The sequence below is a fragment of the Coturnix japonica genome, chromosome 2, assembly GCF_054131305.1.
Source record: "Coturnix japonica strain WE chromosome 2, WE-NBRP24, whole genome shotgun sequence".
Taxonomy (NCBI): Eukaryota; Metazoa; Chordata; class Aves; order Galliformes; family Phasianidae; genus Coturnix; species Coturnix japonica.
Genome location: NC_140664.1, coordinates 93,992,889 through 94,019,387, shown reverse-complemented (window position 1 = coordinate 94,019,387; position 26,499 = coordinate 93,992,889). Strand labels below are relative to the sequence as shown.

The following is a 26,499-nucleotide window of genomic DNA, read 5'->3' as shown; positions in this document are numbered from 1 at the left end:
GCTTGCCCCGGAGAGAAAGGCAGCCCATAGGGCACAGGGGCTGCCTTCTACCTCCCGTGCTGTGCCGTGCCCTCCAGCCCCCTTTTTACCCCATGCTGAACACCACTCCCACCATCACAGTGGCCATCACAGAATCTTACTGATGTCACCGTAGTCACCGCTGCCGTATCACGCTCGCTCAGCGCCAAGACCTCTGGTGGTAAGCAGACATGGCTGATACCAAGAGAACCATGAGCGATGATTGCTCGGTTTTACACGGGAAGAAAGAGACTGGGTTCCCAGAACCGAAGAGCTGGTGGAGACTCACAAAAGCAGAGCAAATGGAGGAGGAAGAACACCTGTGCCCATAGAGCAACGGCGTGGCCTGGGAATACTGGTTTGCATCCCATGGAGATGGATGCCCTCCAGATGGAGAACCAATGGAAGTGTATTGAATTCCACCACATGTGGCCTGGCATATCGTTATGCTGGAGTGAGGTTACTGCAGTGGCACTGAAGGTCCAGCTCTGCAGCTGCTGCACCCAGAATTAACTGGGAGGCCATTCATTAACATCCAGTAGACTTGCATGCAGGATAACCTACCTGCCCATTCCCTGTTGTTGCCCCTTTTGGAGAGATGGCATCTCTTCTGCATGGATTCCCAAGGAAGCAGGCAAACATGGACTTAGCTTGTCTTTGGCTGCTTCACTGTGTCTACAGGAGGTCCACCTCAGAGCTGCTATGGATCTCGAGCCCTAGAGGTGGGGTGTCTCAGCCTGAAGATGAGAATGCGACCCAGCAAGTGCTGGAAGGTGAAGCCAGATCTTCCATGGTGTTGCACAAAGGACAGCAGCAGATCAATGGAAAATAGAGTTTTTCCTTTGAAGCTAATGAAAACACTGTCCCCACAAGGGTGCTCAAGCAGAAAAGGTATCCAAAGGGGTTTCACATTCTGTCCTTGTATCTGCTCCCCCCACTAACCTGGACATGACAAACAATATGGACATCTTGAAGGCTCACGTGTCAGATCCCCCTCAATAAACCATTCTTTTGGTGATTGTTGATGTTTGTGTAAGTCCTTTCTTTCCGTCCTCCAGCCCTCATGACGATGTGGCATCTTGGTATTGAGGAGCCCCAAAGGAGGGAAGAGGTTCGGGTTGGGTACTGGGAAAAAATTCTTCCCTGAAAAGGTGGTTGGGCAGTGGAACAGCTGTTACAGGGAAATAGTCATGGCACTGAGCCTTCAGAGTTCAAGGACGCTCTCAGAGTTTGAGCAGTGCTATCAGACATAAGAGTTTCACAGAATCACAGAATTGTAGGGATTGGAAGGGACCTCCAGAGATCGAGTCCAGCCCCCCTGCCAAAGCAGGCTCCCTACACCACGTCACACAGGTAGGCGTCCAGGCGGGTCTTGAATATCTCCAGAGAAGGAGACTCCACCACTTCCCTGGGCAGCCTGTTCCAGTGCTCCGTCACCCTCACTTCTCCTTCTTTCTCTTCTCCTTCTTTCTCTTCTCCTTCTTTCTCCCTCTCCCTATTCTCCTTCTCCCTCTTTCTCCCTCTCCCTATTCTCTTTCTCCCTCTTCTCCTTCCTCTCTCTTCTCCTTCTCCCTCTTCTCTCTCTTCTCCTTCTCACTCTTCTCCTTCTCTCTCTTCTCCTTCTCCTCCTTTCTTCTCCTCCTCTCCTCTCCTCTTCTCCTTCTCCCTCTCCTTCTCCCTCTCCTTCTCCCTCTCCCTCTCCCTCTCCTTCTCCTCCTCTCCTTCCTCTCTCTTCTCCTTCTCCCTCTTCTCTCTCTTCTCCTTCTCACTCTTCTCCTTCTCTCTCTTCTCCTTCTCCTCCTTTCTTCTCCTCCTCTCCTCTCCTCTTCTCCTTCTCCCTCTCCTTCTCCCTCTCCTTCTCCCTCTCCCTCTCCCTCTCCTTCTCCTCCTCTCCTCTTCTCCTTCTCCCTCTCCTCCTTCTCCTCCTCTCCTCCTTCTCCTCTTTCCCCTAACTACCAAATACTATACAGGGTCTGCTCTACCCTCCTTACCCCTCTATCAAATTTTAGACAGCTAAACCATTCTTCTGCATTCCTCCGTATTAACTCCCACCACGGCTGTCCCTTCTCCCTCCCCTTTCCCCCCGCTTATCCCCGCCCCTCACGGTTTCCATATTCAGTTACTAAGCGACGGGGCGCGACCGGACGTGTGCGGCACCTGCTTCCTCCGGACGTGACGGCGAGCCGCGCTGGGAGGCTCCGAGCGGACAGCGGGGGATGCGCGGGCGGCGGAGGCGGCGGCGGTGGGGGTGTCCGTCATGCTGAGCCGCAGCTCGTTCACCAGCCTGGCCGTGGGGGTCTTCGCCGTGTACGTGGCTCACACGTGCTGGGTCATGTACGGCATCGTCTACACGCGGCCTTGCCCGGCTGGAGGTGCGGCCGCCTGCGTCTGGCCTTACCTGGCGCGGAGGCCCAAGCTGCAGGTGAGCGGCGGGGCTGGGCTGGGCCCCAAGCCGTGAGCTGCGGTGTCAGGGGAGAACTGGAAGTGAGGAGAAGTAGCGGAGTTACGTTACTACAGATCTGAGGGTTCCCGGTGGGTGAGTTGATGCTTCTGTCCCGTGATTCCCCCCTCTGCTGGCTTTTTCGTTTCAGTTGAGCGTCTATACTACCACGCGGTCAAACATCGGTGCTGAGAGTAACATCGATCTGGTTTTGAACGTGGAGGATTTTGATATCGAGTCGAAATTTGAAAGGTGAGTCTTAGAAGCGTGACCTGTTTGTTGCAGTTTGTAGCCTGAATAACGTGTGTATGGGAATGTGTATGAAATAAGCGAGTTGACTATTCGTGACATTAATCTTGGAAGAATAGAGTTGTTCTTGTGTTCTTTAGCTTGAATCCAAAACCATTCTTGCATACTGTGTGATCTGTTTGGTCTGCACTTGTGTTCATAAAGCGCAAACTATAGAGGCAGCACTGAGGGAGGGAAGATGTGAGTTTGATATCAGCTTTGGAACTGAGGACAGGATGCTGCTATAGGTTAAAAAAATAAAGTATTTAAAAGTATATTTTTTTTCCTTGATTAGAAGTTTCTGAAGTGTTTCATGAACAATAATACAGTTGTGCCTTGCTGTACTTGGTACACTGAGTTCATATAGCATTAATAAGAGGGCTCTTAGGCTTATTACGTTCATCACAGAATAGCTTGGGTTTAAAGAGACCTCAAAGATCATCCAGTTCCAACCCTGTGCCATGGGCAGGGCTGCCCCCCAGCAGCTCAGCTGCCCAGGGCCTCGTCCAACCTGGCATTGTGTGCTTCCAGGGATGGGGCATCACAGCTTCTCTGAGCAAACTGTTCCTGTACTTCACCACCCTCTCAGTACAAAATTTCCCCATGTCTAATCTAAATCTTCCCTTTTTCAGTTTAAAACCACTCTTCCTTGCTCTATGACTGTCTACCCATGTAAAAAGTTGATTTCCTTCCTGTATGTACACTTCCTTCAAGTATTGGAAGGTCAGTAGCAGGTCTCCCCTGAGCCTTCTCCAGGCTAAACAGCATCAGCTCTCTCAGACTGTCTACATAGTAGAGGAGCTCCAGCCCTTTGATGATCTTAATGGTCCTCATTTGGATCCTCTCCTGAAGCTGGAGTTGTGCGGTATCATTTCAACACTGGTTAGTTTACATCAGTGTACTGTATTCAGCTACATAAACTAATATTTTGCAGTAGCATACTGATAATACTGATAGCAGAAATGGCTTTCCAATGTGAAAATCCTACGTCACTGTACCTGGAAATGCTTGAAACTTTAATAACGTATACACAGTCTGCCAGCTACGTGATTTCTTTTCTTGACAGCTGTGATTTCAGTCTCTGAATGGAACCTGGAAGTCATAGAATGTTCTGTTGTAGTGACAAGCTTATATATAGCTGTTTCAGTGCTAATAATCATAGATGTAAAACTTTTCCGGTGCTTCAGGGTTTCAGGATCTTCTGAAGGGATGTTAGTACTAAGATCTCGCCCTTAGATAAATGTCTGAGTGCACTCTAATTATAAAGAGGTGTATATAGTGATTAGAACTGCTTTTATGCTTTATATTTACTGCTTCAATTTTGTTATTTAAAGCAGTGGTCTTGTTTTTCGCTCTCTTGACAAAGATTTATTCCAACTCTTTCTCATTCTGTTTTTATAATAAAAAGAATGTGAACTCCCGTGATTTAGGTCACATTAATCTTAATCATTGGCAGGTTTTGAAATAGAGCTGTTTCACTAACACAGTCTTGCTATGCCAGTAGAAGTATGTAGAAGGAAACAAAGCAAAGTGGTAAGGATGCAAATCGGCAAATGCAAGGAGAGTGAGTTCATGGTGCTTGAGGCTCTACATAGTTCTGTATTCAGCACGCTGTAACTGAGAAGGTAAAGTGCTTGGTTTTGATTTTTTTTCTCATTTTTTTTGCTTTTTTTTTGCTTTTATGTTTGTTTGTTTTTTAAATCATGCATTCAATCTCTGAACGCACTCAGCACATGGAAGGTTGTTCTTTACAAATCCTGGCATAATTCTGACAGTGCAACATATAGACGGGAAAACATCGGTACTGATAATGCGGTCCTGTTTTCTAGGATAAGAAAGGATATACTGGACAAAGATTAAAGTACCTTGAGATAATAGACACGGTAAAGCAGGCACTGTGGTAACATACTGGAGTATATGAATTGATCCGACCCAGCTATGACTCTTTAGGGCGTGTTAATGAGGGGTGCACTTTCTTGCTTGCTGTCAGAACATTGTAACATTTTCAGTGATTCCTGTCTGTAACAACTTAATATTTCTATGTGTCATCTCATAATGTCTTTATTTTGTGTTTTAGGACAGTGAATGTCTCTGTACCAAAGAAAACTCGAAATAATGGCACGTTATATGCATATATCTTTCTTCATCATGCGGGCGTTTTGCCTTGGCATGATGGTAAGCAGGTGCATATAGTAAGCCCTCTGACCACGTACATGGTCCCTAAACCAGAAGAGATTAATTTGCTCACTGGAGAGTCAACCACACAGGTAGGTGGATATTCCCCATGTAGGAGGACAAGTGGGGAAAGAAAATGCATTTCTTTTGTAGATGCTTGTAGCGTTAGCATCTGCTATACCTGCATTTGTCAAATTATGGTGGGCCTTCACTATCACAGAATCACAGAATGACCCGGGTTGGAAGGGACCTCAAGGATCATGTAGTTCCAACCCCCCTGCCTGGCAGGGCCACCAAACATACACCTTTACTAGATCAGGTTGCCCAGGGCCCCGTCCAACCTGGCCTTGAACACCTCCAAGGACGGGGCATCCACAACCTCCCTGGGCAGCCTGTTCCAGGGCCTAACCACTCTCCTAGTGAGCAACTATCGTTCTATCATAGTTGAGCAAAATGCTTGGTGTGGTTAAAATCAAGTTGCTTAACATCTGTTTTGCGATACAGCCCAATAGTAGTTGTCTGTGATTTAGAGTGTTATCCTTTTCAGAATTCTGCATGGTTAAGCAATAAGTGTGTATGTTTATTGTATTTTTAAAGCAAATTGAAGCAGAAAAGCCAAGCAGTGCTCTAGATGAGCCTGTCTCTCACTGGAGATCAAGGTTAACCTTGAATGTCATGGTGGAAGATTTTGTGTTTGATGGATCATCCCTCCCTGCTGATGTTCACCGTTACATGAAAATGTAAGTTAAAAACTTAATTTTGCTGGAATTATTAATATTAATTTAATTCATGTTTCTGTAAAAATCATCTTTTGGTATTTTTTGCTTAAATTTGAGCTTAAGCAATAAGAATAGGCACTCTTTAATGCCTGCACTTCAGTAGTGACACTAGTGAGATACTATGTACTTGAAAGCCTTATTGGAAATACCTTGATCCTAGGCAGTTCAGCATTTAAAGTACCTCTTTGTGTGGGAGTTCCCATGGCAACACAAAACAGAACTACAAAGATACAAGTAAAATGCTATAGCAGGCTTCATACCCTCTTGTTCTCAAATCATACTTCTTGTCACTAAAGCAATTGTCTCTTGACCTTTACAGTTATCCTTCATGTGCACATTATCTGTGTAAACAGCAAGCGCTTAAGTAGCACAGCTGATCTCTTGTATCCCATCCTTTTTTTCCCCTCTATGGTTTGCTTCGTTCTACTTTGTCAATGTATTTTCATACATGATGTCACTTTTTTTTCAAGGAAATACTCAAAAGTGAGCTTTTAGACAGGCAGTAGCTTCTGTTTGCAGCTTGCTTAAATTGCTTCCAGCATTAACCATATAAATAGTGCTGTGTTGGCTGGTGCTGCCGTATGTTGATGCCTTTCTCTACAAGTATCCTTTTAAATGCAAAAGGAGTTGCTTAGTCAGCAGACACTGGGATTCTGAAATAGCTTCCCAACCAGAATAGATAAACCAAGCAAGTCATAAGACAGGCCCATAACAGGAAGGATTTGATGAATCTCTTCTGGTCATGTCCAGATATAATTTAGTGCTGATTTATTGTTGTATTATACAGGAAGTAGTTTGGAAGTGAAATAGTGTGCTTCAGTTCTGCTAGAAGTAGCTTTAATTGTAGTTATATTATAGAAATTTAACTCTCTTCAGTTAAAGAAACAAAAGAAACTGATGCTGAAGTTAATACTGTGTATTATTGTTACTCCTTAAGTATTTAGTATGCAGTCTTTATCAGCGTGGATAGAGGCTTCTTTGCAAACTATTAAAATTCTGTTTTCAGACTTAAAAAAGCTCAGTTATGTGACTTCCAGTCTGAGTGTGTGTAACTTTCTCTCTAATGAAGGACTTCAGGAATTTGTCCCTTTGGGGGCACTAGGCTGGACAGTTCTCTAAGTTACTGGCAAAGCAGTTGTCCAGTGGTTAATTTTATAGAGGCCTTGAAGGATGTTAAACTAGTACTGTCTCTGTGCAGATTTGTGGGATGATAGAACAATCCCAGCAAGTGCTTCTGCTCAGGAAGAGAGAGATTTATGCTCCTTGTGCAATCCTGCTGATAGTATCTAGCCTTGTAATACACATCCCAGCCAACCATTACTCTACCTAAAACCATGCTAAGTAGAGCATCTGCTGTTGCTGATCTGGTAGATGTCACTGAGTGTGTAGAGGAGTTGGGGAGATGGTGGAGAGTTGTTAAGCAGGAGAGGGATACTTGAGACAAAGGATACAAGTATACGGTCAGCATGTTTCTTTTTTATAAACTTTTAAATTCCCTTTACCCTTGTTCATCCTGCAGCTTCAGCATCATCACAGCTGATTTAATTTGTCCTTCATTCCTTTTGCTTATTCTTTCTACTAAAAAGTAAAAATAAACTGAAAAGAATAATATGGAATGCATTCTACTTTCACAGACATCTCTCAGTGGTAGCCTAGGCTAGCAGTTGCTTTTTAGTGTGTGCTAGAGAGTAACGTACTTGGAAAGGTGGTGGAAAATACCTGTATGGATAGATCTCAAAGTGCTGATTAGTGCTAACTTGAATTAAAGAGCTTTTTAGGTCACCGCATTCATAAAATCCATGTTTAAACATCCTAGGGTTCAGTTGGGGAAGACAGTGCATTACCTTCCAATATTATTTATTGATCAACTAAGCAACAGAGTGAAAGATTTGATGGTGAGTAATAGAATACCTTTAATTACATTTAATAGTTTTAATAGTAATCTTAAATATTGTTGTAATTATGATTTTCTTCACAAGTTGTTTCCTGTAATGAAAATCTGTTACAGAGTCACTAAAAGGCTTCTATCAATGACTATTCTTTGACTTAATGGTCAGCTGTAATGTCTGAATTTGGGTTGTGAAACTCCCCACCCTTGCAGAAATATTTGCCAAACACTTTCTTCCATTCTGCCAAAGGATGGTTGGGTTCCGTTGTTCCTGCCTTTTGGATGGATAAGGAGAAAACTGCATCAACTGTGGTGGGAACAATCACATGAGTCCCTAAGCTGGTTGATGAAGTTGTGTTTGTGTCCCAGAGCTGCTTCTATTTTTCTTCTAGAAAGATGGGTGTACTGCATGTTGATGGCACTAGAGTAATGTGGAGATAAGAGACCAGCTACTGCCTGTTAAATGTTAATATCTGTATTTAGCATCTCCTAGGTAGGAGTCTTGGTAGATGGAAGCTTTCCATAGGCCTTCTAGATTGTCATTCTAACTCATAAAGTTTAGCTTAGACAAATAATGGTCAGGTCCCCATAGTATGATGAGCAAACAAGTGGCTGATGGATTGGACTTGGAAATATTGGAGTAGATGAGGTTATATCAGGTTGGTGGCCGGTGAAGTTTAACAAGAGCAAGTTTGGGTTCTGCACCGGGGGTGGGGCAGTAGGGCAGGTGCTGATCTCTTTTCCTTGGTAACAGTGTCAGGACCAAAGGAATGACATGGAATTGCATCAGAGGAGGGCCAGGTTGGGTGTTAAGAAAAGGTTCTTTGCCAGAGAGTGGTAGGGCACTAGAACAGGCTCCCCAGTGTTGTGATCACAGCTTGAAGTTGCCAGAATTCAAGGGACATCTGTACAATGCTTTCAGATATAGGATTTGGACTTTGAGTGGTTCTGGTGGTCCTGTGTGGAGCTAGGAGTTGGTTGGACTTGATCCTTGCGGGTCCCTTCCAACTCAGGATATTCTGTAATTCTATGATCTTAAGTATTCTTCCCAGTGCTGGGGGTTTGGGGATTGCACAGAGTTCTCAATTAGAATCACATGGAATCACAGAATTGTAGGGGTTGGAAGGGACCTCCAGAGATCATCGAGTCCAACCCCCCTGCCAAAGCAGGCCCCCTACAGCAGGCTGCACAGGTAGGCATCCAGACAGGTCTTGAATATCTGCAGAGGAGGAGACTCTGCAACCTCCCTGAGCACTTCTTAGTGTAGAGAACAGATTAAAATTAATACTGCAGAACTTGTTTGCTCTGTTCACCCACAGTTTTGTATTGCTGATTGAGTGCTAGAAGTAATATGTGATGTGTTGAGGCCTTACTTCAATAACTGATTGTACCGCATAGGTTTGGAAACGTAGTTTTCAAAGGCTAAGCAAACGTCACATCTCAGCTAAACTGAAGTAGCACTTGTTCTGCTCCTCTCACTGAAAGTCCTTGAGAGGCCGGTTAGATTACTGGAGGAAAGACTGAATGGGAGAGACAACATAATTCTCAGTTCACATCTGACCTCGATATCTGGGGACCCTAAAAGCATTTACTGCAACATTAGGATCAGGAGAAAGCCATTCACCTCTGATAAGCGTCAGCTAAGTAATTACCGTAGAAAGTGTAGAGTAACAGTTCTTAGGTGGGGATTATGTCTGAGGAGTAAGATGAAGCTGAAAGCAATAGGTCTTAAACTGTTATCATTCAGAGGGCCTGCCTGTCTGTAGCCGTAAGCTTTCCTTGAAAATTTAAGATATGCTGCCTGAACTTGTGCTTAAGTGGCTGTGGAGAATTCTAGCATTTCTATGGGTAATTTTATTTTGTTTTAAACCTATTTGAGAGACAGTCAGTTGTTGTGGAGAAAGAGCTATGTCAGTGTAAGACTTTTTTCAACTTAAGGTGACCCTTAGATATCTCTCATAATTGAAATGCAGATAGGAACAGAGAATCAAACTAAACTTGCTTGCAGCATCCCATATGCTGTGTTTTACAGGCAGAATATCTTAGCTTTAGCTGTGTTGCTTTCACCTTTCTGAGCAGGCAGCAGCATCTTGCTTTGCCACCGTTGTTTTGTTATGAGTTGTTATAACCTTCATTTATCTCAAAAACATCCTCAATTTAGTAAAGGTCTGGCTATGTCTTTCAGAATATGATTTGTGTGTGTGTGTCTTGTAGCTTAGCATAACCTTCTCATATGCTTTCATAGAAGAAATATCAGAATGGAAAATTTCTTTAAACATGCTGTTTTCACTTCAACTGAGACCAGCAGAGGGAATTTCATGTCAACTTCTCAAGGGCTTTAGTATACAGTAACAGTGAGGTTTCTGTAAGAAATTGAACAGAACAAACTGATCATTTAGCATTTCTTGGGGTGGGGGGAGGTGGGAGGGGAAGGTTGTTGTTGTGTGACAACAACAAACAAAAAACCACAAAGATTTCAAGCTTTTAAGACATCAGACTTAAAACTGTGTTATTAAATCATAATGTGATATGATGATGTTTCTTTAGTTTCAAAAGAGTGAGTGAAAGTGAATGTTGAGAATTTTCCCTCTGTTAAAAAAGAAGCTGTTTCTGTTCTGAAATACAGGTTATAAATCGCTCAACGACAGAGCTACCTCTTACAGTGTCATATGACAAAATATCTCTCGGAAAACTCCGGTTTTGGATCCACATGCAGGACGCTGTGTACTCCCTTCAGCAGTTTGGTATGTTTTCATTTTTTAACGACTCTAGGTGAAAACTAAATGAATGAAGAAGAAAAAAAACAACAGTCTTCTTTCCTTCAAGTACAAAGAGGCACTGTTTTCTGGATAGCTGGTAGAAAGGTTTGGTGGTATAAATCTTACATTGCTTTATTTTAATAAGGTAAGGTGGAAACAAAATGTTGACGTGTGATAGGAATCGAGGACAGAAGTGGAATAACTTTCAATTTTATTTGGATAGTCCTATTGCAGAATTGTAAGTGGCCACAACTGAGAGCATTTTGATCACAGTTTTCCTCTTGTCATCATCCACAGAGTGGAAAAGCTAGATCACTTCTTATATAAGCTTATATGTAGCTGGTCGCTCTAACCATATACTCATGGCAAAGCGCAGGCAGGCAGGAAAAAGACATTGAGTTTGAGCTGAGAATCAGGAAAACATTGTGGTTCTGATTAAACTGCTACTGCTACTTCAGAACTGACTTCTCTCTCACTTTGACTCAGGTCAAGTACTTTAGTTATGAATATATAAGGTAATACAGATAAACTGAGAAGTGAAAGCCAACTATGATTTAGAGGCTTGAACTTTATCATGCTCTGTGTTTCTGATTCCTGCTTTGTCTGGACTGTACGAAAGTTTAAATGTATAGACAAGCTCAGTAGCTTGTGAGAATCTAACTTTGTTACAGCTTTGAGTAGCCAGCTTCCAGATCACGTTAACCATCAGACTTTGTGAAATGAGGCAGAATGGCACTTATTTGCCAAAGAATTTGATGATCCACATCATGAGAACTGCCAACAGTACTCAGGTTTTCTGAGAAGTTTAGACTTTAATCATGGGGCCTGAGACTCTGCTTCATCAAGAAAGTATCTTTACATTGACTGAAGATGTTCTAAGGATTGCTGTAGCTGTCATTTGCAAAACACAGTCCTTCATTCTGGTAACTCTGCTTATCACAGGCAGTTCTCTTTGCATTAATGGTTGTCCAGTATATTAAAAAAAGCAGAAAGCATTCCTCCTTTTTTGATTTCAAAAGTCAGTGGAAAATAGGTTCTTGGTTTACAGCTTGTGACTTTTGGAGGATGCTTTTCCTTTTTCCTTTATCAAGGAGAAGCTTCCAAATTAGTTCCACTAGGGCCATCAAAAGATTTGATGCTAAACTTATTGTTAAGTTTCTCACTGACCTTTATTGTCTTCCTTTTCTCATTTCTTGGTTTTTGTTTTTACTGTGAGGCTCACTTTTCTTATTTAGAATGTAAGAGTTCAGAGGCAGAGTTGAATAATTCTTATTCTCCCTATTTGCACCATAGTGACCTCCTGTATCTTGCCATTTGTGTCTCAGTTGTTCAACTTAGGCTCTGTAGTTGTACATGTTAAAAGCACGTGTCTGCTTGTAACTAATGGGCTCTGTTTAAGGCTAGCCTAATAACTAACCAAAACATATGTAGATTTAGGTTTTACCAATAAAGCTACCATCTTGTTTTGGGTTTATATTTCCTTACCTAAATGTGTGGTGGTTAAATAAGAAGGTTTCTCTTCAAATGAAATTCTAGCAAAACAGCAATTAACTATCTACTACTTCTTTCTCTTAGGATTTTCAGAAAAGGATGCAGATGAAGTGAAAGGAATTTTTGTTGACACTAACCTGTACTTTCTGGCTTTGACCTTCTTTGTAGCAGCATTCCATGTAAGTGGAATAACTTTGGATTTCAGATATTATAGAATATAAGGAAAAAAAAGAGAGGGGGGGAAGATGTTTGCATTTCAGCTCTTTCATTTATTGAGAACTGTTCTTGGAAACAGTAACTAGGTCTTAAGTAATAATATTAAATGAAATATAAAACTCATAAAATTCATTATCACTTTTTTTTAGTTGGAGTTCAACTAGAGATCCAAGAATTACTTACCTGTCAACAGTGGCTCAAGCTTTCTGCTAAGTTGAGTTATCACAAGGCTATCACTGCAGTGGCGTAGTTACAGCACTAGTAGTACCTATTGGGTATTATATAGACTCAAACCAATAGAGTTTGAGTCTCTGTCGACTAACCCTTGCAGAAATCTAGATTGGCCTTGAAAGATGTGCTACTGTAAATTGCAGAGCTTGTAGTTCTAGGCGTAGTTATTTCTTGTTATGTTTCTCTCCTTCAGTATTGGGTGTAACTTGCTTTAAATATAAATCTTTGGTTCAGTGGACAGTGTTTTTAGGTCTTATTCTACTTTGAACGTCTTTGATGCCTACAGTTATGTGCAATGCAGTTCCCATCTTCTGTGACAGGGAACTTGTTGAGCATGATATGTTTCCATTACAGGTGCATTACACAAAATTAATTGGGTTTAAAAGTCATACACTTCCCAACCATTATCACTCTTCTGTTTTTCATTCTCTTTATCAGACAGTAAAACGGCAGTAGGCCGGGGTTAGATTTTCTGATATTTTTTTCTCTTCTATACTATAAGAAATTCTTGAATCTGTGCTGCTTATTTTTTTAAGACAGTGAATGTGTAAAGAAAAAACTGAAAAATGTACTGAGTAAAGGTACTAAAAACCCTGAAAAAAAGTATTTGTTATTCATAATTTTAATGCTAGAAAGTCTCTAAAGTTTAGGCCAAATCATAGAATCGTCATAGAATGGCTTGGGTTGGAAGGGACCTCAAGGATCATTGAACTCCAACCACCCTGCTGCATGCTGAGCTACCTACCTCCATATTTGATACTAGACCAGGCTGCCCAGGGCTCCATCCAGCCTGACCTGACTGCTTACTGCAGAATCCTTACTGCTGACATAGAGAGAGAACCTAATTTGCAGTATCATAGGATTTTATTGAAATTTTGGTGCTATCCAAGCATAAACTATCAGTCCAGTACAAAGTGCTTACTGAATGTAGTGTGATTTTTCCCTGCTCTGTCAAAGAGCTGAGCAATCCCTGCAGGTATTCAGTTCTCTGTCCTCTGCCATGTGTTATCTTGTACTGGGTCACTAACTTTCTTCATGGCATGCAGCGCTGTGCAGTGTTAGAGTAGAAGCAGTACATACTGTTCCTCCTGTCTTTTCGTGCTCCATTTGGAGCCTGGGCTTTTAAAACAGTTTTTTCTCTTTACCTTTTATTTGTTCTAATTTTTAGTTCACACACCATCCTAATGCATTTTTAACTGTTCAGCTGGCAGTCTTATTTAGTGCCAGTGTTAAGGAATTGAGTGTTCTTTTTGCTATTTGCAGCTTCTCTTTGATTTCCTTGCGTTTAAAAATGACATCAGTTTTTGGAAGAAAAAAAGAAGCATGATTGGGATGTCTACAAAAGCAGGTATGGCCCAGCATGCAAAGTGATGTCTGTGTTGTATAAGATAAACCGTGTGCTTTTATTCTTACTTTCAATTGAAACTTTGTGGTTCCATCCGAGATGGTAGAAATAGTTGTTCTTGTGCATAAGAAAATAGCTAGCAGGCTGGTTCTAACGTTGTTAGTATGATGGGGGTTGAACTGAGTAGGATGTAGTAAAGGTGACAGAAACAGTGGTCTGACATCATGTCAAGCCTTTCCAGAGGCAGGTGAAGCTGGCAGGCAGCCACTGACACTGGAGATATAACGCTCCTCAGCCTTGCTTATGGCATTAAAACTTACTGGCTGCTTTTCTTGTAGATTATCCATTGTGATTATAAACAGAAATGGAAAACCTGAAACCACCTGGCCTCTGAGATTATCCTTAATGGTGTCATATTTGCAGACTGATGAAAACATGTGAGCAGTATCAATATGAGGCAAAAATTAGGCATTCAGAATCAGGATAAACAGCAACATGGTTCTTATGCGGAGAATCTGCTTATTGACCTTAAAGATCAACAAGTCCAAACACAAACTAACTATACTACCCTAACTAACAACCCTCTGCTAAATCATATCCCTGAGCATCACATCCAAACAGTTTTTAAACACATCCAGGGATGGTGACTCAACCACCTCCCTGGGGAGTCTATTCCAGTGCTTAACACCCCTTTCTGTAAAGAAGTGTTTCCTGATATCCAACCTAAACCTACCCTGGTGAAACTTGAGGCCATTTCCCCTTGTCCTGTCACCAGTGAGAAGAGACCAACCCCGCTCTCACTGCAAGCACCTTCCAGATAGTGGAAGAGAGCAATAAGGTCTCCCCTCAGCCTCCTTTTCCCCAGACTAAACAGCCCCAGCTCCCTCAGCTTCTATTCATAGGTCATATTCTCTAAGCCCTTCACAAGCCTTGTTGGCCTTCTTTGGACCTGCTCCAGCGCCTCAGTGTCCTTTTTGTACTGAGGTGCCCAAAACTGAACACAGTACTTGAGATGAGATCTCACCAGTGCCGAGTACAGGGGCAGGATGACTTCCCTAGTCCTGCTCACCACACCATTCCTGATACAAGCCAGGATGCCATTGGCCTACTTGTCCACCTGGGCACACTGCTGGCTCATATTCAGCTGACTGTCCATCAGCACACCAAGGTCCCTTTCTGTCAGGCAGCTTTCCAGCCACACCACCCCCAGGCCTGTAGGGTTGCCTGGGGTTGTTGTGGCCAAAATGCAGGACCTGACACTTGGTCCTATTGAAATTCATACAATTTACCTTGGCCCATTGATACAGTCTATCCAGGTCCCTCTGTAGTGCCCTTCTCCCTTCTGGCAGATCAACACTCACTCCCAACTTAGTATCATCTGCAAACTTACTGAGGGTGCACTCAATCCCCCTCATCAAGGTCGTTAATAAAGATGTTAAATAGAAGCAGCTCCAGTACTGAGCCCTGGGGGACACCGCTCATGACTGGCTGCCAACCAGATTGAACTCCACTGACCAGAACTCTTTGGGCCTGTCCATCCAGCCTCTGTTTCACCCAGCAGAGCATACACACATCCAAACCATGAGCAGACAGATTCTCCATGAGAATGTTGTGGGGTCTATAGATCTGTTTCTAGGTCTGTTTGATCTGTCAAGATGTACTAGTTCACGCTTAAACAGCTTAGGACAGAATTAAAGTAAATGGGCCAGTAGTCTTTCTTCATCTCAACTGTTTATGTAAATGTTAATAAACCTTCTGTTGTTTTTTTTTCCATCTAGTGCTTTGGCGGTGCTTTAGTACTGTAGTAATATTTCTTTTCCTTTTGGATGAACAAACGAGTTTACTGGTCCTGATCCCAGCGGGCATTGGTGCTGTAATTGAGGTGAGTTGGTAAAGCTCTAGAACCAATGTTCTCAGTAACAGTACAGTAGCAGTATTCTCAGGAGCATCCATCATCTGTGTCTGGAGTTTTCCAGTATTGCTTAGCAGAGCATTTTGTCACTTAATTGTAGAAAAGGGTTGCTAAAGTAGTTACTGGAAAAGCACTGCTGTTTCCCTTTATCAAATAACAAACTGGGAGTCTTGGTGTTTTCCTGGGATGTATCAGATGAAACTGTGGAAACCAAGCGTAGAGCTGCGCTGAGCCTCCTTCCTGTCAACATCAGTGATACACATCACTAGTGAGCAGGCATGTATGACTGTGTCAGCAAGCTTTCACAGACACGTTTGGTAAAGAGCTGGCTGTGGGCCATCAGACGCCGCCCTCAGGTCTGCGGTTTTGTCCCTGGCTGTGACTGAGGTGCTTGGGGAAGGAAGGGGGGACTGATGGCTGCCCACCAGACCAGTGGGCTGCTGATACTCCTTAGGAGCCCGCTTAGGTGCAGTGAAGCACAAAGTCAGCCCTAGCAGGAAGGAAGAATCTCTACCTAGCGCTGTTTGCAGATCTGAGAATTGCTCATTATATAAAAATAAATTTGGGATTCCCATGTGGAATTTTTAGGTACATGTCTGTTGTAGTTGGAGATATGAATGCAAAATCACAAGGTGATCCTTAAGACCTTAAGTCCTGAAAGGACTTTGTTACTTTACTTACAGTACCTCAGCTGAGGTACTACGCACACCTCAACTGTACTTAGTAGTACAGTTTCTCTATGTTGTACTTGTCAAGGAACACACCATTTGGTTTGTATCAACATATAGACAGTGTGCTGAAATTAGACTATTACAGCTTTATTCAGCTGTGTTGCTTAAAATAGATGTTCTAGGATCTTAATTCTGATTATCTGAATCTTACATAAGAAAATCTTCTCCTTATTTACACGTTTTGTTTTGTTAATAACAGCTCTGGAAAGTGAAGAAGGCTTTGAAAATGACAGTAAAGTGGCAAGGCATACGACCCAAAATTCAGGTATAGTATACATCAATACTTCAGCGGTTTGCACTCTCGAGCGTTCTGCCTCCTTAACAGTAACTGTAGGATACTGTGACTCGTGGCTTTCAGTGATGTAAAGATCTCTTCCCTAACTCTAACAACCCTCCGCTAAATCATGTCCTTGAGCACCGCATCCAAATGGTTTTTAAACGCATCCAGGGATGGTGACTCAGCCACCTCCCTGGGGAGCCTATTCCAGTGCTTAACAACCCTTTCTGTGAAGAAGTTTTTCCTGACATCCAACCTAAGCTTTATTTCCTAAACAATTATGAAGAAAAATATCAAACCCCTATGCAGCAGACTGAACTGGACATTTGCTTGACTGTTGTATGGAAGAACTGATAATGTCTTTGAACTGTTACCTTGCTGACTGTATAAGCAAGTTAGTTTGCAGTTTCATTCTCTATTTAGGGAGTTGTCCCTTTTCTCCCAGTTCTGTCTCTATTATTCATTTTATATATATTGCAGTTTGGTACATCCAGTGATTCTGAAAAGAAAACTGAGGAATATGATACCCAGGTAAGAGGGAATCCTTGACTTCTAGTCTATGAAGTCTACATATGTGTTCTGTTCTTTTGCTCATTTTATTCCTTCTAGTATATTTTTCATTTTCTCATACTTGTTAAAGGGATCATCATCATGCATATGATCAGTTAGGGAAGATTCATTCTAATAATTTATGAAAAGAAATAGCAAAAGAGTTCTTTGTTATCTGAATGACAGTGTTTGAAGAAAATGTCATCTGTACTAAGAATGTCAAACTAGATGAAACAAGTTACCAAATTTGGTCTAGCAATTAATATGTCTGCACCAGTAACTCATGAGTGATTGAAAGCATCTTTCCAGAACTTGTCCTGTTGTGACTGTAAAGCTCATCATCAGGTCTCAGATAAATCTGATCAGATTTAAGGAGCACCATCTGCTTTCTCTACTGGAAAGATTTAGAAGTTTATAGTTAATCTGTGGGTCAGATGCTGATATCAATACATCTGTAAAAGGCCAGAAGTCTTGAATTACTTGTGTGTTTGAAGCTGGAATCTGGTTGAAACATTTTTCTCATAATGGCAAGCCACATATCTGAAGAAAAGTTACTCTCCATGTGTAATCCTTACAGATTTGAAAATCAGTATTGGTACTTGTTACTTACGCCAGTACAATAACTGATCATAGCTAGCAACAGTGGTGTTAAGTGGAGAGCTACTCTTAAACTGGACTTCATACTGTGTCTTGCAGCTTTATGTACTGAGGTTTTTGGTGGTCTCAACTGAGCACCAGAATTTTCAGGATCCCTTGAACTGAAGCATTCTGGAAATAATAGTAGAGATGTTCAGGAAAAGAAAAAGATGTGGTTGTCTTTGAGATGATGCCATGAAAAGTCTGTTGTATATTAACTGTGAACTAATGAACTATTCTCCTTATCTTTTAGGCGATGAAATACTTGTCGTATTTACTCTATCCACTGTGTATTGGAGGTGCAGCTTACTCCTTGCTGAATGTGAAATACAAAAGGTACTGTAAGTCTATAAAGGTTCTTGTTAAAATTTGAAACATCCCCCATTTTTTTCTGCATTAATTGGAGATGATGGGATACAGAAATCAGTTAGTTCTGTTTGTGTGACTACAAGCTCAGAACTGTACACTTGCATGGATTTTAAGGCTGGAAAGTGTAGCTCTTTTTTTAACACGGTGTAAGCTGCAGCTTATTTCAAGCTGTGTTTTCTCACAAGTAATCTGATATTACTGCAGTATTCAATAACTTGCATACAAGATTAAGCTGTCAATCACAAGAGGAGGAAGAAAGCTTCAATTTGCTGTTCAGGGAGCAGATAAGATGACAGGGAGAGATAAGAGGTTACTGTGGTTGAGTTGAGTAATGGAGAGAAGCAAAAACTTTCCTCAGATTATTTGCTTTGACCAAGGGATTTCTCTCTTGAGAAATACAGCGGGTAGGATGACAAACAAGCAGAATTGTTTTTAAGAAAGGAGCCTGTACTCCCTCAAACCACAGACTTACTGTGAGACTTCAACAAGAGCGGAAGGGTCTGTATTTGAGAAGGTGAAACTCCCGTCCCCTTTCACTGAAAACAATACAGCTAGTTTATTTTTGACTGGAGAAATGCAGACAAGTAGGTAGCCATGAGACTTTGCTCTAGGAAAAAAATCCGCAAACACAAGCTTGGTGATGGCTGTGTAGGCTATTTTCATAGTCTCTAGGCCCAGAAGAGATGTGGGGAAGAGCAAGCAAAGCCTTAAAATAACATGAGAAAAATTTTCTGTTGCTGTCCACATGTGCTGTAACACTTGTACCAAAACTTGGGGCCATTTCTCTGTTATTAGAAAAATAGCTTCTTCAAAAGGTTCTTATCTCATTAGTTAACAAATAAATAGCATTTAAAAATGCTGGGTCTCTCTGCCTGCAGCGGATAGAACAGCTCTCTGCTATCTACTACTACAAGCAGAAGCATGGAATTTGTACCATCTAAACTGTCTGTAACGTTACTAATGCTGGAGCTAAGGGTTTGCTCCATTGAACATCAGTGCGCAGCATTGCTTGATGTCAGGTGGCATGCAGAAGTCTTAGAACATTCTCCAAAGGTATACAGGTACTTAATAAAGCTCTCTAGAATTGTTGGATGTGAAGCATCAGCTCCTTAATGGTTATCAGCATCTCCAGAGCCCTTCTACTAAAAGGGAGATGTGAGGTGTTCAGTTTGTGCAGTTCTCAACACATTCACAGAGTACTGCTGTGTAGATAATGTATGGCAGGTACATGATTTTGGTTCAAGTGAAAAGTAACTGGATTGCCTTGTTTGTTTGTAGCTGGTACTCCTGGCTGATTAACAGCTTTGTCAATGGTAAGTCTTTATTATTATTATTATTATTATTATTATTATTATTATTATTATTATTATTATTATTATTATTATTATTATTATTATTATTCATGTTTCCTCCATTGGAGACAAAGACTTGAAAGTAAAAAATCATTGATATCACCTGGATCAGCATGATGGAGTGGAACAATAACTGGAACATGGGTTGCAGAATTATTGCGGTTAAGAAAGGGAGAAGAATTGACCAACATTGAAACAGAAGGATTAAATGTATTTTCTCATTAGGAAAATCTAAATGTCTTAATTGTGGAAGAATACTTCTGTTCTGCCTTTCTCTGTTAAGTTTTCTGTATTTTATCTTCAGGAGTGTATGCTTTTGGTTTCCTGTTTATGCTGCCCCAGCTGTTTGTAAATTACAAGGTGAGACTGAAAAGAAATAAAAGGCAACTGTTCTAGTATCTTCTTCCAGGCTTTTAATACAAATGCTGCGTTCTTTTCATCCTAGATGAAATCTGTTGCACACTTACCCTGGAAGGCTTTCACATACAAAGTAAGTAAAGCTCTAATTTAATGACTGGTTCTGTCATTTTGAAAACAGTTTTCTGAGAAAAACAACTAAGTATTAAGTAGCTGAAGGCTATGAGTGCTTTTCTTTTTGTTTCAAGAACTAAACTGCCTGTAAATGTATTTGCAACTGTTCTTTAAGGAAAAATAAATCCATTTCTCATAATGACTTTCATATAAAGAGAATCTCATCCAAACTTGGACACAGGTGATGTCGCTTTTTCTACTGCCACCTGTCTTAGGTGTGTACAAATGCTGGTCTTGCAAGTGATTTAATGTTCAGTTTAATATTTTAATAAAACAAAAAAGAGATTGTGTTAACAAAGCATAATTCTCAACAGATAGGAGCACTGAGAGGCCTTATTTTAGCAAGTTGTGCGAGCTTCCAGAGACAGAAGTAAAGTACACATTGTTTTCTGCTTGTGTGGTAATTCCCAGCTTCTGGGAAGTGTAATGATAGTGACAAGTGTGTGATAGGCTGCCATGTGGTGGAAAAGGGGCTGCACTGTGATGTCCCCACTACGCAGTCTGTAGGAAATGATGCAGCAATGTAACAAGGCTTAACACGAGGAAGTGAGTTCATTAAAAGTAAATAAATAGGTGAGCTTACTGACACTTTGATACCTACACACCCGTAAGCACCTCCACGTGTGGTGCTTATGGGTGTGTATAATACATTATAAACCATCTGAGTGGTTGATATTGTATTCGTCCGTCCAGATGTCTATGCTCAGGTATATTCCTTGCATTGATAGGGAGAACAAGCAACACATGCTATTGAGTTTCCAAGTCTCCTGCCTTCTTCCCTTATTTGCCTCTTGGGCCAATGTATTTCAATTCTCCCAAACTTAATTGCTTCAAAAGGAAGCGTTAAAAGCTGTTCAACATACTCTCTGTTCAGTTGTGAAAAGAAAGTGCATGATGGAAGAAATGAAGTCTCAAAACAGAGTGCCGGTCATAACTTCCATTTCTGTGAACCTACAACAACAGCCCAGATTTCTGATGTTTTATATTTTGAAGGAGTATTGAGCCATCTGGGAGAAACAGATGGGAATATAGATAATAACAGAATAGTAACTAAATGGTTTTCAATACAGAAATCAGTCCAAAAATAAAAATAAACACCTAATTTTTCAAACCCATAGTAGATAAATCAGAGTGCCTTTAACAGAGGGGAATAAAAGGTGCAGGGAAGTAATTTCACAATGTTGTATTGGTGGCAAAATAGAGTAACTGAAAAGAGCTATCAGCAGTTAAAGGACAGTGGGATGCAAGGGCAGTATTGAAGCAGTGGGTAACCTTCACAGCAGAGTTTTGCTGCTGAATAGCCTTTTCTTAAAGAGCATTTGCATGGCTGCTGTTGAGAGATGCCAAAAACTACCACAATGAACGTGGGTTTTATGGGTTTTTTCGTTTTATGTTTTATACCCTTGTGCTTTAACAAGGCATACGTTCAAATGGAGCAATCTCAAAAGAAAACCAGCTATATTAAATACTATTATATGAGTTGCCTTGATGTATTCAATTTCCATTATTTTTGAGGGCTGCCTAAATGCCCAGAGAAGGATGAAACTTCTAGCTTTTTCTTCCTTTCATCACCATAGGATCTCTCACTTGGGAGTTAACTTGGAAAGGCCTCATTTTCCTACCTAGCCAAGTTGTTTATTTTTTCCATGACTGATCTTTGCACAGGCTTGAGAAGTGCCATACGTATTCTTTGAGCACTTTAGATTGATGGATTAGTTTTGACTTGCCAGAAGGAACTTTTCTGTTGGAACTAATAAGAACTTCCTATCCAGCACCCCAGTGTTCTTCTCGTACTTTGTTTCATAATACAAACAGTAGTTTAATTTTCAAGAGTAAGTCTTTTTCTTCCTTTCTTGTGACATGGATTTATGCACAGTGAAGCCAGAATAACAACTTTCTGATAATGAAAGGAGAAGCCATTGTAAGGAGATTGTTTGCTAACCCAATAGTGAACATTCTTTGCTGAATTGGTTTTCCAGGTGTTTTTAGTGAGCTTATTGCACCATCTGATGAGTAATAAAGCTGGTGTACTATTAAGAATTGACTTCTAGTCTTCTCTATAGACTAGAAACAGATCCAGAGGAGTTGCCCTGCTCTTCACTTCCTTTACCTTCTCTGTCGAAATAATGTCATTTTCGCGTGTTTGGAGCCTCTCTGCATTGCTTTCCCAGCAAATGTCTGTGAATTTAAATTTTATCACTGATGAAAAAGTGATAAATATTTCACAACTGCTTCAGAAGCTGAGCCTAGAGTATTTCTAGCTGAGCAGAAATGGTGTAGAAAATTGCATCTCGGATAAGGGATGGATGTTTGCTTCCAGGAAGGCACTGAAAATGTTTTAAAATCTCCCCAGGGCTGCCAAGTTAATGTTCTTAAGAGCAATAAATGAGTAAGTTCTTGCAGAAGTTTCAATTTACCCACAGAAAGTGAAAGTGAACTATGGTATTTTGTAAATCTTAAATCATTTCAGTAAGGACTTTGAATACATTTTTTGTCAGTTTCTTTTAAAAACTTTGCTGAAGTTGAATACATGTTTTTCCTCTCATACAATAATTCTCTCACTTACCTGAAACAGTATCATGGCATGGCTTGGATTGGAAGGGACATTTAAGATCATCCAGTTCCAATCCTGCTGCTGTAGGCAGGGACTCTCCCTCTAGACCAGGTTGCTTCAAGCCTCATCCAGCCTGGCCTTTAGTGCTTCCAGGGAGGGCATCCAAAGCCTCACTGGGCAACCTGTTCCAGTGTCTCACCACCCTCACAGTAAAGAATTTCTTCCTAATACCTAGTCTAAATCTACCCTGTGCCAGTTTAAAGCCACGTCCCTTGTCCTGTAGCTACACGGCTTCATTAAAGGTCCCTCCCCAGCTTTCTTCTAGGTTCCCTTCAGGTACTGTAAGGTCCCCATGGAGCCTTCTCCAGGCTGAACAGCCCCAACTCTTTCAGCCTTTAATTGTAGGGGAGATGCTCCAGCCCCCTGATCATCTTCATGGCCCTCCTCTGGACACACTCCAACAGCTTCATGTCCTTTCTGTGTTGGGGGCCCCAGAACTGGACATAGTACTCCAGGTGGGGTCTCATGGGATCAGAGCAGAGGGGCAGAACCACTTCCCTTGACCTGCTGGTCATGCTTCTGTTAATGCAACCCAGGATGCAGTTGGACTTCTGAAATGCAAGAGCATGTTGCCAGCTTGTGTTGAGACCTACATCCTTTTTAATTTAACTGTAGTTAAGTAATCAGTGTGATCCTCATTTAAAAAAAGCACTTCAGTTTGCAGTAGTTTTTCAGCATTAAATATTGTTATAAATAAGAGATAGTCTGTGTATCTGCTGAACAACACAAGTAAGCCTGTACCCTGTAGCTTTGTATTAACACCTTGATTCATTTTGTATGATTTTGTTTCTTGACAGCTAACTGAAGTGTTCTGTTCTTATATTTGCAGGCATTCAACACCTTTATTGATGATATATTTGCTTTTATTATCACGATGCCAACATCTCATAGGCTGGCATGCTTTCGAGACGATGTTGTGTTCCTGGTCTATCTCTACCAAAGATGGTATGCCTTTCTTCAGTATTTCTATGAGTTTTTCCAACACTCTAGATTGGTGTAAGAACTACAAAACAATCAGGAAAGGCTTTGTGCAGTAGTCAGTAAAAATATTATTAGGTTCATAGAATCACAGGATAGTTTGGGTTAAAATGGACCCTTAACATCATCCAGTTCTAATTGTGCTGCTATAGACAGGGACACCTCCCTCTAGACCAGGTTGCTCAGAGCCCTATCCAGCCTGGCTCTGGATGATTCCAAGGAGGGGGCATCCACAACCTCACTGGGCAACCTGTTCCATCACACTAAAGATTTTTTCCAACTATCTTGCCTAAGATGAACTTCCTAAGGTCAAATATTTCTCTAAAGAAACAATAATTTTAAGCCAAGTTTATGATTTACCAGAATGGTAAATGCAGACTTGATTTTTAGGTTTATATACTTACACATAAGAGTAGCGAAATAGGTCTCCTCCCAAGGTGAGTTTTTTTTATCTAGAAATTAAAAACTCAGCAGCTTCTGATAGGGGCTACGCCCTAGTTTTGAACTGGAGAATTGTCTTGGATTGCTTGAGAAATACTCCAGCCAAGCTTTATGGGAATTGTCCTGTCTCTTAAGAGGCCCGGTTATGAGGCAACTTGTTAAGTCTTACTATCTGGTGTTTCTCTAGTTAATTTTTAAATCTGCTGTATTTTTAGGCCACAAATGGAAATTGAAAATATGATGAGAAAGGAATTCAATTCAATAAATTTGAATACTATTCAAATTTATATATATACTATATATATACTTTTCAATTTAAAATTGAATAGTAGAGAACCGCTTAAATGTCCTGCAGGCAGCAGACCGGTAACTTACGGGTAACAAGTTTTATTTTATTTTTTTCCTTGCCAGGCTTTATCCTGTGGATAAGAGCAGAGTGAATGAATATGGAGAATCCTATGAAGAGAAGCCAAAAAAAAAAGCTCACAGGGAATAATTAATAATTGAAGATTCTGACCCCTGGACTTCTACTGATAACACGTATTATCTGGTCTTAAGGAAGAAAAACTTATTTAATAAGAGTATTTTTAGAGCTTATGACAGAACTACATGGACTACACATCTTCTATATTGCCAAAAATCTAGTTTTGATATCCTGTTTCAAGATCCTCCTGTGTCCTCACAAGGTCCACACTCTGACAGATGTCATTAAATAATCTTCCTGCATTTAAGCTCCTTTTGAGTGAAAACCTTAAGTGTCTAAAGCATTGTAATTAATATCCAAATCTGTGTTTTTAAGGCAACTCAGTAAGTGGAAGTGTGGTGCAATGCCACTGTGAAAAGTGAAAAAACAAACCAGTGTGTTACAGCAGAGCCAAGCATTACTGCCAAACTGGAGGCTGTCAAAAAGAAAATGTGTAATTATCAGACTGAACACTAATTATGAATCATTCTAGTCTGGTAACAGAAATAATGGAAGTTTTAGAGGTTAGTATTAAATTGATATGTGGACATCGAAAGTTCAGAGCTTCAAATACGTTGGAAAGAATGAAAAAGGCAGGTGGTTGTGTTAAAATTCTAGCTGTTTTGTTAGCCCACAACATGACAGAGGGTATCAGTTGTCTTAAATGGAATGAAGATGTGAAACAAGTGTAACATGATTTTTTTCAACGTGTATCCAAGTTCATATAAATCCTTCTGCATCGTTGACAAACCTTATTTCTTGCCATAGTAAGTATTCATGTAATGCAAATCATTGTTCTGTGCTAGGAAGGTCTCTTACAACATCTTAATATTTCATAATGTGGTATCTGAGTGACATAAGGGGCCGATTCCCTCATATTTCAACTTTAATAATTCTTCGGTCCTTCCCCTCTCTCTCCCATCCCCACTGTATTTATATGATTAAACACATCATTCAGGTGGAATGACGTTGCTCTACAGCACACTTCCTGGAAGAAGGGTTAAAAACCAGCCTGGGGAAGAATAAGTATCTTACTTTCAAATAATTTAAACAGAAAAAATGCAAAAGGCAGAATTCTTATTTGTAATTCTGCTTTTCCTTTGGCCAATAATTACAGAGTCACCCTAATCATTCATCAGCTGCTGCGTTAAATAGCACCCTGTTTGTACAAGGCTATTTAACTGCTGTTTGCCGTCGATTGGAAACATTAATCGAATAACTTCAAAGAACACAGAGACAGTGCAGTAGTCTTGAACTGCTTTATGAAGTAGATTTTATCCAGTTCTGGTACTGCAGAAGTGTTATAAATGCTCGAGTCCCAGAATGATATGGAAACACACGTAAATAATTCTGTCACAGACTACAGTCTCTCTTATCCTGAAATCCTTATGTGCTGCTGGCAATGGAAAGGAGCCTCAAAGTGAATATTTACCTCATGTTTATGTGAAGGCCTCTTTACGCTGTTAACTGTAAATGAGGAGGGCTGCAGAGCTGTTGGTGCTGGCATTAAATATCCACGAGTCTATGCAAATCTGAGGTTGTGGTTCTGTCTTGTATGTTTTGGATTTGTTTGGAAGAAGCCCTTTGTAGTTAAGCAAATTCATCTGGGACTCCTAGTAAAAATGTGGGGAGCGTGAACATTTTTCCTGATATAAAAAAATGCAAACGATACATTGCCTTTTTGGTGCCATTTCAGAGCAGTCAATAATTGATTCTTCTAAAGTGGCTTCTGAAAGTCCAGAGTGTCGTATTTGGGTATTTCTCATGTGTAAACATTTATTTATTTTATTATTTTGCATGCAGCTGCTGAAAAATCACTCTTGCACCTTTCCGTGCTCTGAGTTTATTGGTCTTTTGTCTTTCATTTCTGCTGACGATAACCTCATAACATTCCATGCAGTAGTCACAAGGAATATAGAATTAGGGCATTTTAATTTTAAAACGATTGAGGCTTTCCTGTTCTCGTCACTGTTTTATGCATTCCATTTCCAAATAAAAACACCTCATTGTACAGCA

The 26,499-nt window shown here is 40.9% G+C and overlaps 1 protein-coding gene across 1 annotated transcript; it reads left to right on the top strand.

The window, feature by feature from the left end:
* The first annotated feature begins 2,192 nt into the window (after window positions 1–2,192).
* CLPTM1L (CLPTM1 like) lies at window positions 2,193–26,499 on the top strand. The gene is made up of 17 exons (XM_015854277.3): window positions 2,193–2,440; window positions 2,610–2,710; window positions 4,824–5,013; window positions 5,519–5,661; window positions 7,517–7,595; window positions 10,215–10,332; window positions 11,923–12,017; window positions 13,549–13,633; window positions 15,409–15,512; window positions 16,473–16,538; window positions 17,031–17,081; window positions 17,989–18,071; window positions 19,383–19,417; window positions 19,761–19,816; window positions 19,902–19,946; window positions 23,431–23,546; window positions 24,432–26,499. Exons 1-17 carry the CDS (start codon window positions 2,276–2,278, stop codon window positions 24,514–24,516), a joined length of 1,617 nt encoding a protein of 538 aa, XP_015709763.1. The 5' UTR covers window positions 2,193–2,275; the 3' UTR covers window positions 24,517–26,499.

Coding starts and splice junctions, on each gene's coding strand:
- CLPTM1L (XM_015854277.3), top strand. CDS start 2,276: ATGCTGAGCCGCAGCTCGTTCACCAGCCTGGCCGTGGGGGTCTTCGCC. Junction 2,441..2,609: donor CGCGGAGGCCCAAGCTGCAG/GTGAGCGGCGGG, acceptor TTTTCGTTTCAG/TTGAGCGTCTATACTACCAC. Junction 17,082..17,988: donor CTGAGGAATATGATACCCAG/GTAAGAGGGAAT, acceptor CTTATCTTTTAG/GCGATGAAATACTTGTCGTA.